The 11011-nt window shown below is 41.1% G+C and overlaps 4 protein-coding genes across 4 annotated transcripts; 2 read left to right on the forward strand and 2 right to left on the reverse strand.

Moving 5' to 3' along the window:
- Positions 1-87: 87 nt before the first annotated feature.
- LOC129796961 (PP2C-like domain-containing protein CG9801) lies at positions 88-5448 on the reverse strand. Its single transcript, XM_055839120.1, has 5 exons — positions 5315-5448; positions 3168-3394; positions 2292-3100; positions 1703-2011; positions 88-1632 (listed from the first exon to the last, which is right to left on the reverse strand). Exons 2-5 carry the CDS (start codon positions 3299-3301, stop codon positions 647-649), a joined length of 2238 nt encoding a protein of 745 aa, XP_055695095.1. The 5' UTR covers positions 3302-3394; positions 5315-5448; the 3' UTR covers positions 88-646.
- On the forward strand, positions 5445-7997 carry LOC129796962 (eukaryotic translation initiation factor 2A). The gene is made up of 2 exons (XM_055839121.1): positions 5445-5543; positions 5910-7997. The coding sequence occupies exons 1-2, from the start codon at positions 5513-5515 to the stop codon at positions 7703-7705; spliced, it is 1827 nt and encodes a 608-aa protein (XP_055695096.1). The 5' UTR covers positions 5445-5512; the 3' UTR covers positions 7706-7997.
- LOC129796965 (small integral membrane protein 8) lies at positions 7966-8706 on the reverse strand. Its single transcript, XM_055839124.1, has 2 exons — positions 8313-8706; positions 7966-8242 (listed from the first exon to the last, which is right to left on the reverse strand). The coding sequence occupies exons 1-2, from the start codon at positions 8418-8420 to the stop codon at positions 8087-8089; spliced, it is 264 nt and encodes an 87-aa protein (XP_055695099.1). The 5' UTR covers positions 8421-8706; the 3' UTR covers positions 7966-8086.
- A 238-nt stretch (positions 8707-8944) lies between these two features.
- Positions 8945-10612, forward strand: LOC129796963 (threonine aspartase 1). Its single transcript, XM_055839122.1, has 3 exons — positions 8945-9060; positions 9155-10092; positions 10168-10612. Exons 1-3 carry the CDS (start codon positions 9033-9035, stop codon positions 10249-10251), a joined length of 1050 nt encoding a protein of 349 aa, XP_055695097.1. The 5' UTR covers positions 8945-9032; the 3' UTR covers positions 10252-10612.
- The last annotated feature ends 399 nt before the right edge of the window (positions 10613-11011 follow it).

The raw sequence follows: 11011 nt of genomic DNA on the forward strand, positions 1-11011 counted from the left end.
ATACACAATCGGATCGCAGAATAGACCAGTTATTTAAAATAATAATTTTTTTCAACAATTTTTCCCAAAATAAAAATTCTTTTCCTGTTTATTTCTGCAAATATAATGTATGTCTTTATTGTAAATTTATTATAAGCATTACATGTATCACAACATTGAAAGAAAAAGCCATTACATTAATCGGAGAAAATAGGAAATTTCAAAAGAAATACAATCCAAAAAATATTGAAAAACATTAATAAAAGACAAATTTCGGCACGAAAAAATATTGCAATATTCTCCATACACATTGAGAAAAATCCACAAAAAACTTCCTTTTCATTGTAACATTGATAAGAGATTTATAAATATTCGAGGACATGTGATTTGGTTGAATGTTTGTGAGACGTGAGAGAGAGGATTTTAACTGTTTGAGATTTTTGTTTTCTTCAAAATTCTTTACAAAATCTTTTCAAAAATTTAAGAATTTGGTCCGGAAAAAATACCAGAGAATTTTAGAAAAAAATAAATGCACTAATATAAATTGATTGATAAAATGTTATATATAAATGCACAATTATCTCTGACCACGTTTAGAAGGAAATTTTATCCAGAAAATAGTTTCAAATTCTTTCTCATTTGAAGCACACGCAATTTCTTTTTTTTTTTAAACTAAATTCCCAACATGAGATTCATTCTGTGCGGGTGCAAGGATCTCAAAAGCCACCACTGTGGCATGATCCAATTTCCCAGGCAGCGATTGGAAGGTACTCCCCTCGACGATTCGTCGTCTTGCAGCTCTCTGCTGCAATCGATTCATCTCCACCTCACGCCGTATTCCGTGCTCATCGGGCACGAGTTTTATGTAGCTTTCACGCTGCTCCAGCACCTTCCTCTTTGCCGATGTAATCATCTTGGCAAAATCCACGAGGAGTGTGCACAGCTTCTTGGCAGACGTACACGGTTTTAGGGTTCCATTGATACCGTAATTGAGAAGATCCTCCAAACGAAGGAGCGTGAGTTTGTGTCGCTGTGCTCCAGTCACGAGTGGCAGACCCGTTGAAGATCTCGGGAACTTTAGCAGAGGTTCCGGTGATAGGATTCGCGTACTCTTCCGTGGCTCAATAACAGTGTGCGAGCGCATATACTTCGGGCGACTGGGAACGATATTTTCAGCATTGGATGGCACTGGAGCTGCACTCAATCCTGCAACAGTCTTTTTCGTGCGCGGAGGACGTATAGGGAGTCCTTGGGGATTTGTTGTAGCTGAACTTGATGCAGCTGTCTGGGGATTTCCCACCTTCGAGCGACTATTCTTCATTGAAGATGAAATTGAATTGGTATCCTTGCTCTGTTGTTGCCCCGATGGACGCTCGTAGCGTGTAGCAGGAATGGCTGAAGTACTCTTATTTTGTCTCTTTGATGCCAAACGTGGTTCAATGGCAGTTTCATGTGTTAGTGCTTCGGCAAATTTCCCCACAACAGGATCAAAATTATCACTAATCCCGTCTGATGTGAGAAAAACAATATCTCCCGCCTCAACGATTGTTACCGACAGCGTGAGATTTCCCAATTCTGGCTTATTCCCATCAACAGGTCCCAATGCACCAAGAGCATCTCTCATATCCCTCATTGATGTGATGTCGTGAGATCCTGGGAAAACGTGTAAAACAAATAAAAGGTTAAATGCCTTGAAAAAGATTTATCTCTTTTATGTACTTACCTTGTGTAATTTCCCTGACGCCAAATGTCTTGGAGTAGACATAGCCAAGAGAGTCACCCACATTGCAGGCACATACAACGTATTTACCGGAATATTCTTCACTCAGTGGGAGTACTAGAGCCACTGTTAGTGTACTCAGAGCACCACCAACCTCAAGGATACAATCATGTGCCTCCCAGAAGCTCCTTAGTAAGCTCACAAGAACATCCCGTGTTGCTGTTGCTGTTCCGTGTAGCCCAAAAACGGCTGTGTCGAGATATTCAAGGCAGCCCAGAACTGCTGATCTTGCTGCTAAACGCGCACCTTCACCTGAATCCACAATATATTGATTTTTTTTAAATTAATTATTTAATTGAAGGTTTACTTTTTTTTATTACAAAAGAAATTATAAGAGATACTGCAATAAAAATACAATACACGGCAGACTCCCTCTCTTCTCCCCATGTTTGTGTTTACAAACGCAATTTCACAACAATGAATGAGATGTTAATTGAAACAAATTGAATTGAGGAGTTTATCGCCCATGATCGTTTTGATGCAATTCTATTATGCATACACACTGTAAATGTATTAAAAAGAGTATTCTCACCCCAATTGACGCCATCGGCGAGAGCCAAGGCAGCGCTGGATCCCCTTGCAACAAGCCCAAAGCAATCAGCAATGGGGCTACCAGACTGTTCTGTTGTAATTGGATTTTCCTCGTACAGTGACACCGAAAGCCCAAAAGCATGCTCATTTTCCGCATTCCAATTGCAAACACCCGCAATTGGTTCATTCCCAACACTCTGCTTGCACTCAATGCCCTCAGTGGCAGCGGTAGCATCATGAGATTCACCTTGTTGTTGCTTTGTATCACATTCCACCTTATGCGGCGGTGTTGTATTCTGATTAACACTATCCGAATGCTCAAGTTCAGCCTTCTGCTGTTGTGGCTCCTTTGCCGGCGAACGACTCACCAGGCTAACAACTAAATTTATTGTTGTCTTCTCCCCTTTGCGTTCCACGGGCACATCGGGTAATTGATTCGTTGAATTCTTCCGTGAATTTGGTTTCTTCTTATCACCACTGCCCGCAGTGGATTTATTGGCATTCTGATCACCACCACGCTGTTGCTGTAAGCTCAATTTTGCACTGTGTTTGCTCTTGAGCGTGGCCAGAGATGGACTTTTGCGCACATCAAAATCCTGATCTTGATTTGTATCGATAAAATCAATATCGGGCCCAGCACTCAAGTGAAGTCGTGACCTCTTCACGCATGTTAACCCACTATCTGGGCCAGTGCATGCAGCTGTTATGGCCTGTGGGCCCGTTTCGTACACACCCAGACTAAAGTCTGGTAAATTCGATGGCTCTTTCCCGCTGAATATTTCTGGAGGGGCATTTGCTGCATCGAGACGACTAAAATAGAGACAACATTATTAATATCTTTGATTCCATCCTCTAAGTACTTGACTACTCTACTCACCCCTCGAGGTACTTTGTTATGAAAGATCCATCACCACCTTGTCGAGGACTTCCAAGACGTGATCCATCCCGTGGCTCCGCAATGAAACTCAATTGCCTAAAGTATGTTGTAACACGCTGCCGTAGCGATGGCATGTTCCTGTGTTGCAATCACAATGCCCTCGTTCTCTCAGGTCTCTCGTCGTTTCACGTCTAATCTCTCCACTTCCACTGAGACCACTGACGATGCTATTGGGTTTCGAAAGTTTATACAAGCTATATTAATTCTATCACGCACACGTTGCATTTCACGAGTATGCGAACATATGTCTGCACACAGTTTACCAACAGAGAAGCCACCTAGCTAATTGATTAATGCGATGTAAACAGAAATAAAGAATTATTAAGTTTAAACGAGAAACTAGACATCAACCGTGTAGTGGGATGAACTACTCTTGATCTATTTATAGTGTTGAAAAAAAATCTGTCCATTCACCAGAGCAATGCAACATAATAAACAAAACAACACGCTGCTGTGGGATGTAATTGAGAATGAAATCCCATAACAATAAAATGTTTGAGAGAATTATATTGCTCAATCTGTTTACGAGCAGAACAATTTTACAGATTTGTACAAAAAATATTCTCGCAGGTAAAATTATTGAATTTATTGATTTTAAACGTACTAATGAAAAGTTTTAAAGGCTCAAACATTTTTAGAGATCAATGTACTCTGCTCAAATCTAACTTGAAGAATTCTAACGTTTTTACAATTGACATTTCCTTCCTTACGTTTGATGTTTCTTTTTTAAAGCGTTTCGTTTCTTTTTAAGACTTTTCAGGCTTCTTTTTTAGCTTTTGAGTTTTCTGTTTTGATATTTCAAGTTCCTTTAAAGATGTTTGACTTATCTTTTCTTACTCAAAACGTTAAAGGTTTCTTTCAATTTGACATTGTTTTTAACGTATAAACCTTTTTTTATTTATTTTTTTTTTGTATGGGACAATTTAATCCCAGAAATATCTTCATTTTGACCTCTTAAATAAACATTTAAATCTGAGTTTTGAAAGACCTTAAAACCCCTTCTTATAGCCACACCATTGCTCCTGTTGCACAACTAATTTCACCATGGATCTGTCTAACACGTTATCTCATCTACTGCGAAAATTGTTCGGGGAATGAGGAGGAGTTCGAGAGGGTGAGTTTGGCATTGATTTTCCAGTGGATAATCTTTCTCCATCGTGACAGAGAATTTCAATTAAGGGCAAAATCATGACAAAAAATTGTTCCAAAAGATTTTCACGGCTTTTTCCAGAAGTGGTGGGTGGATGTTTTTTTCCACATGACGAGATAGACATTTTAATAAACTGCCTGTATTGTTTAACAAGAGGTGCCACACCACAAGGACATCCCTGGAGGACATTTGATGGAAATGCGCACTCCCATGGAAATTCTAAATTTGTCGCCTTTGGCACAGGACCCTTTTGTGCGGGATTATGTCTCTCTTCTTTTCTATAACCGAATATAACGCTGAAATGTAAACTTTGATGCAAAATTAGATCTATTCAGCTTAGTGAAGGGGATTTATTAGTTCGCGTGCCTGGGGGCATGCTTCATTTTCATTTACTGCGGTGCGTCGCCAAAGGTCAATGCCTGATTTCTGTCTGCACAGTAGTGGGCGAAAATGATAATTTAGTCCAATTAGTTACGTGTTTTGCAGCCCCCCATTCTCCTCCAACGTCCGTCGTGGCCATTTGGAGATCATCTTTCTTCCCAACCACACACGGGGGGATTTTCTCAATCAATATGCTTACAAGAAGCAAAATAGCGAGCGCCTTGACTGGGGGAATTTGGGTGTGAAGAAAAACAACACAGAGAGTCTGGCCTTTGTTTAGTAAATAAGACAGACCAGTAAATAAACAATTCACCCACTTGTCTCCTTCCTTATAAGAAAATCAATTTATACTACGTCCTCTTATTGATCTGGGAAATAATTCTTTATTATGCATTTATGCATTTCACAAGCACGCAATAAAAATTTAAAATATTAAAATATTGCGACAGAAAATTGAGATATTTTTTAGGGCAAAATTATTTGGATCACTTTATTGCGTCGTAATCTACTTTTATAGGAATTTCTGCGGACTTTCCATGAGAAGATTACTACTCACCAAGTCTCAGCCCTATTCCAGAACAATGCACACAAAAACGTGCGTGAATTTCCCTCAAAAACAACAGATAATTAACATTTTTCACAAATTGCACCACAAAACTTTTCTTTTAACGATTTTTCGTCTCGTACACTAGCAGGTGTCGCAAAATGCTTTGACAGTCCACCCGTAAGGAAATCGACAGTTTGGGACTGAAAAATGAGCGCTGATGAAATTCCAGCTCTTGCGAGTAAGTTATTATTGTTTTTCCACTAATTTTTCAACAAAAAGTTACTTGAGATAGTGTTGAATTAAATGTTCTAATGACTTTCCGGATAATTCACAAGTTATCCCCGTAAAAGTGCGATTAACAAATCACATTGTTTGATCACCTAGTTTTTCTCTAAAACAATCATAACTTAGCTCATTTATTCACTTTAATTTGCATTAATCCAATCACTGAATCCCTTGGAAGGTAGTTTTGTATAATTTTGAAGAATTTATGTAGTTTTTGAGGTGTTTGGGATATTGAAAGGGTAAATGTGAGGTTATGTTGGGATGTGTGAAGATTTTTTGGTGACACAGCGACTTTGTTCTCTCTCTGTTCATCCAACAGTTCGCTCCAGCGTGGGAGTTGAATTATGGAAGACGACAAAAAATGAATTTCCGTATGTCCCTTGCGAGAAATTCCCTCGTGATGAGAGCAAGCACTGTCGCGCCCTGCAATTCAGCCCGGACGGTCGATTTTTGGCATGGGGCAACGGCGTGAATGTACAACTATGCCGAACATTAGACTGGACGGTTGTAGCATCATTGCCACGTCCTAAGGCGTTCTACCTCAAGTTCTCGCCCCGTGGGAAATATCTAATGACATGGGAGATATTCACCACCAATAAGGAGAACCCAGAGGGTAGTCCTAATCTGTATGTGTACGCAACGGAGAGTGGCGAGGAGGTGTATTCGGCTGTGCAGAAGAAGCAGGTGGACTGGGAACCCGGCTGGTCGAATGATGAATCCATTTTCGCCATCATGCTGGGTGGGGAAGTCTTCTTCTTCGAAGTTAATGGACCTGATGGCTTCAAGACGAGCACCAAGAAGCTCGGTGGGGGACGCAATGGGTGCATTTCTGTAGCCCCCAATCACGGTCAACCCTACCTGGCCTTCTACGTTCCAGGCGTCAAGGGATCTCCCTCAATGTGCAAGATCTACCAATATCCCACACTCAATCCCACGCAAGCCATCAGCTCCAAGAGTTTCTTCCAGGCTGACAAGGTGGAGATGATGTGGAATAAACGCGGCACAGGTCTCCTTCTACTCACCAGCACCGACGTGGATCAATCAAACGCCTCCTATTATGGCAAACAAGCCCTCCACTTCATGTCCACGAAGGGGGATTCATTTGCTGTGCAACTGAGCAAGGAAGGTCCTATTCATGCTGTCGCATGGAGTCCCAAGTCCACGGAATTCATTGTCGTCTATGGATTTATGCCATCCAAAGCTACCCTCTTCAATCTCAAATGCGATGCTACATTTGAATTTGGTGAGAGCCCACGAAATTGCCTGTACTTCAATGACTTTGGAAACTTGGTGTTGCTGGCGGGATTTGGGAATTTGCGTGGCTACGTGGAGTGTTGGCAACTCGGGAAGGATCGAAAGTGCATTGCAACGATGGAGGCTCCGGATTCAACGCTACTCGAATGGAATCCCAATGGGGAGATTTTCGTAACAGCCACCACTGCTCCACGTCTTCGACAGTCCAATGGCTTCAAAGTGTGGCACTACTCGGGTGCATTACTGCATGAAACAATGTGGCCATCTGGGCAAGAACTTCTGGAGGTACAATGGCAAAAATTCCAAGGTGGATTCTTCAAGGAGAAACCCATAACAGGTGAAAAGGTCATGGGGATTCAGTCAGCTCAGCCAAAGGCCAGCACGCAGGCCTACCGTCCACCAGCTGCCCGTGGACTACCCATGAAGGCGTTTGATCTCTACTCTGATGCACCCCAAAAGAGCACCATTCCGGGCTTACCACCGGGTATGATGGCGAAGAATGAGAAGAAAAAACGCCATAATACAAAGGATAAGCAACAAAAGCAGCGCCCCAATCAGCAGAACAAGGCAGCAGATGGGCAAAAGGGTCAGGTGGTAGATGGGACAACCACCGACACATCCACTCAGGGGACTCAAAATGATGATGGGGGTGAGCAGAAACGACCAAATGGGAATCGCATCACAACTGGAGATCCTCAGAAGGATAGAAAAATTCAGAGGATCCAGAAAAAGTTATATGACATCAATAAGCTGAAGGAGAAGAAAAGTAGCGGAGAACTCCTCAAGGATACCCAATTGGCTAAAATTGACTCCGAAGCAGATCTCATTAAGGAGCTGCAATCCCTCACACTTGTGGCCTAGTGAAAAATGCTCCACACTAGACTAATACTATTCCCGAAGAAAACCACAACACAGACTTATTGAACATTTTTCTACGTCTCAAGGAAAACAATAGATAGCAAAGTAAAAAAAATCCTGATCAACGAATCCTGACATCATTACAACACTACAAAACGAAAAATCAGGATTGGGCGGAGAAGTGAGCATAAAGAATAATTTTTAGAAAACACCAAGTTGTTACACACATGTTAAGAAAAATTTTGATGGAGACACAATGAGAATGAAATAAAAGGAAAACATTTATTATTTTAAATTAATTATTTTCTCCGACGCATTGTCTATTTTGGGCTATTTTATTAGTATATTTATTTACAGATACAATGTGCATTGTAAAGCACGTGCTTAATCCCACTTGGACTGCTTCTTCGTGAACACTTCAGTCCCATCCGTCTGTACAGCTGAGTAGTATCCCATTTTCTCGTATTTTGACCTCATATACGCAATGTATCCCATTGCTCCAAGCAAGCACGCCACTCCAATACCCATTATTATGGCATTCTGAACACAAAATAAGAGATAAATATTAGTTTTTGGGAATTTTCAGGGAAAAATTGAAGGTTAAACTTACGGGTTTGGCGTATAATTCAAAGTTTACAACACGAAACACATTTGTCGTCCTCATGGAACGTATACCGTCCCCAGGAGCAGGTTCAGCTGGACTTTTTTTCTCACTCATTCTCAAAATTCATTCACTTTTCCCGCATAAAATTTGGTGAATTATATTGTTACAGCATCGATCATCTTTGGCCAAAACAAAATATTGTCAGGGGGATGTAAGCTCAACTTTTGTCCAATATTTGACCCATTTTATTTATTTTTAGTACAAAAAAAAGGTTTGAAAACGCATTAGCTCAAGAATTGAGAAAAATTCTCTCAAGAGAAAAAAGAAACCTGAGATTCGCAAATAAATTAATTTCTTACAAAATTTTCTCTTTCTGGAGTGCAAATTACTAACCCCTTGATGTAGAAAAGTCAGACAAAGCAAAAAGCACAATAGATGTCGCTATTAATTCGTCAACTCAATCATCCACTATCGCAATTTTATCATTTTGGACGATGATACGACAAATGCTCACTGTGAGTTTAGTTTATTTTCTTCGGTGACTGCGTTCAGTCGTGTTTTTATTCTTCTCTGGAAATTCATTTTTCTCAGCTTCCCTTCTCGCAACCCATCCACCAGACGCCAGGAAGTGTGGGGCGTGAGAGAGAGTGACAAAAAAGTGTGTGCGTGTGTACCAAGAGTGAGTGTTTTGTCGGGGAATGCTGTGCTGAAGCAATAAAAGTGGAAATGGTGGGATTTGTCGCTGTCCATACAGGCAAGTTGCATTCCGGGATCTATTTATAAAGATTCGCGGATTTTAAGAAAATTTACCCAGCTGTGTGACTTACCAATTGGGCTGCCTGTTCAAGGTGTTGGCAACTGTATCAATGAGCTCCACTACAGAAATGTCTCGCGTGATGCGTGCACGGCGGGAATTGAGACGGTACGGAATGGTGGAAGTGCCCTGGATGCCTGTGAAGTTGCCATCACTCACCTGGAGAATTCACCGGTAACAAATGCCGGTTTTGGCTCTAATCTCACATGGGATCGTACCGTGGAGTGTGATGCATCAATAATGGATGGGCAGACACTCAATTTTGGTGCGTGCACAAATGTGTCTGACGTGAAGAATCCCATAAAACTTGCACGATTCATCTGTGATCTCCAATCGAAGACTCTCGCACACGGACGTGTACCCCCGATGGTGGTGAGTGGTGAGGGTGCTAGCAAAATTGCCAAAGAAATGGGATTACACCTTGTTGATGATCCCGAAGAATTAATCTCGGAAAAAGCACTAAATTGCTTCAATCACTACAAAGACTTAGTCAATTCGAAAGCAATGGCCAAGAATGGGACACACTGCAGCCCCCTTGATACTGTGGGGGCTGTCTGTGTCGATGGGGATGGGAATGTGGCTGCTGGATGTAGTTCTGGTGGGATAATCCTCAAGACATCTGGTCGTGTTGGCCAAGCAGCCACATACGGAGCTGGATGTTGGGCTGTGAATGATACTGATCGATGCATTGCGACGTGTACCACCGGAATGGGGGAGTACCTCATGAAGACTCTCCTTGCACGGGAAATTGTCAATGATCTCATTCATTGCCAGTGCCCCGTGACATCACTCAATAAGACATTCAAGGAAAAATTCCTCGATTCGCCATACCTTAAAACCCCAGAGCCTCTCTACGCTGGTGCCCTCACTATTCTCTACGATCCCACCAGTGGGACGGGAGATCTCTTGTGGAGTCACACAACTGCCGCCATGTGCATTGGGTACATGGGAACGTCTTTCCGGAAGCCAAAGGTGAGTAATATTCCTTTTCTCTCTCATGACTTTTTTCCTATTATCCTTATTTCTTTCTTTGATTTCTCCCTCCAGTTTCTCTGCTCAGAATTGCCATCAAACTGCAAAAGTGGACGCACAACAGTGGTGTCCGGAAAGCAATTTACACTGCCCACTTAGAAGAAGTTTCCGGCACCACGAACTCTCCGCATTCAGTATTATATGAGAGGATTATTTGTGTGAGAATATTCTTTTGGCATTTTGTGAGTTTTCTATTATTTCCTCAAAGAACAAAAGGAAAATTCCGGAAGGAGAGATTTTTCCCTTTCTGTAAAGTTTTAGAGAAAAAAAAGAAAAGAAAAGAAATTATTTCTAATATTCTTTCTGACTGCTTCTCCTTTTACTTTTTATTGCTTAATAGACTTGTAAGTTTCTTTTGTACAAAATAAACGATGTAGGGATGAAAGTTTTTTTTTCTATTATATGTATAGACAACAAAAATTCACAAAGCAATAAAATTGATTAAAATGTTGCACATAAAGGTTGCCTTTTCTTCTGTTCCTCAACTACGGATCTCTCTATTTGCTAATAAAGTGTGGCATTGTGCGATGACATTCATTCAATTTGCTGCATTTTATTGCTACAAATGGCAAGAATCGCCAAAATGTTCAAAACTCATTAAATCTTTTGCGATGTGATCCAATATTTGCATGTTAATTTGCACTCAAATTAATTACTGTCGCGCGGCAGAGTGCTGAGACAAGACAGCCCGCTTCTCTTACTCATCTCACACACCCTCCCGTCTTTCTGATATTCTATAGACATTTTTTGACCCCATGGCATTGTGCCCATTTTCTATTCATAGTTTTTGAAAATTATATTTATTTCAAATAATCAGTCAAATAGGAAATTTATGAACGCATATCCCCTGGCCAGAGTC

Source organism: Lutzomyia longipalpis, chromosome 1 (assembly GCF_024334085.1).
Source record: "Lutzomyia longipalpis isolate SR_M1_2022 chromosome 1, ASM2433408v1".
Lineage (NCBI taxonomy): Eukaryota > Metazoa > Arthropoda > Insecta > Diptera > Psychodidae > Lutzomyia > Lutzomyia longipalpis.

What these genes read in the sequence shown, in the direction of transcription:
- LOC129796961 (XM_055839120.1), bottom strand. Translation starts at nt 3,301, where the DNA reads ATGCCATCGCTACGGCAGCGTGTTACAACATACTTTAGGCAATTGAGT. An exon ending in ATAACAAAGTACCTCGAGGG is followed by an intron (nt 3,101 to 3,167) that starts GTGAGTAGAGTA and finishes TCTCTATTTTAG; the next exon opens with TCGTCTCGATGCAGCAAATG. An exon ending in CGCCGATGGCGTCAATTGGG is followed by an intron (nt 2,012 to 2,291) that starts GTGAGAATACTC and finishes TTGTGGATTCAG; the next exon opens with GTGAAGGTGCGCGTTTAGCA.
- LOC129796963 (XM_055839122.1), top strand. Translation starts at nt 9,033, where the DNA reads ATGGTGGGATTTGTCGCTGTCCATACAG. An exon ending in ATTTGTCGCTGTCCATACAG is followed by an intron (nt 9,061 to 9,154) that starts GCAAGTTGCATT and finishes TGCCTGTTCAAG; the next exon opens with GTGTTGGCAACTGTATCAAT. An exon ending in CGTCTTTCCGGAAGCCAAAG is followed by an intron (nt 10,093 to 10,167) that starts GTGAGTAATATT and finishes TTCTCCCTCCAG; the next exon opens with TTTCTCTGCTCAGAATTGCC.
- LOC129796965 (XM_055839124.1), bottom strand. Translation starts at nt 8,420, where the DNA reads ATGAGTGAGAAAAAAAGTCCAGCTGAACCTGCTCCTGGGGACGGTATA. An exon ending in TTGAATTATACGCCAAACCC is followed by an intron (nt 8,243 to 8,312) that starts GTAAGTTTAACC and finishes TTTTGTGTTCAG; the next exon opens with AATGCCATAATAATGGGTAT.
- LOC129796962 (XM_055839121.1), top strand. Translation starts at nt 5,513, where the DNA reads ATGAGCGCTGATGAAATTCCAGCTCTTGCGA. An exon ending in TGAAATTCCAGCTCTTGCGA is followed by an intron (nt 5,544 to 5,909) that starts GTAAGTTATTAT and finishes TTCATCCAACAG; the next exon opens with TTCGCTCCAGCGTGGGAGTT.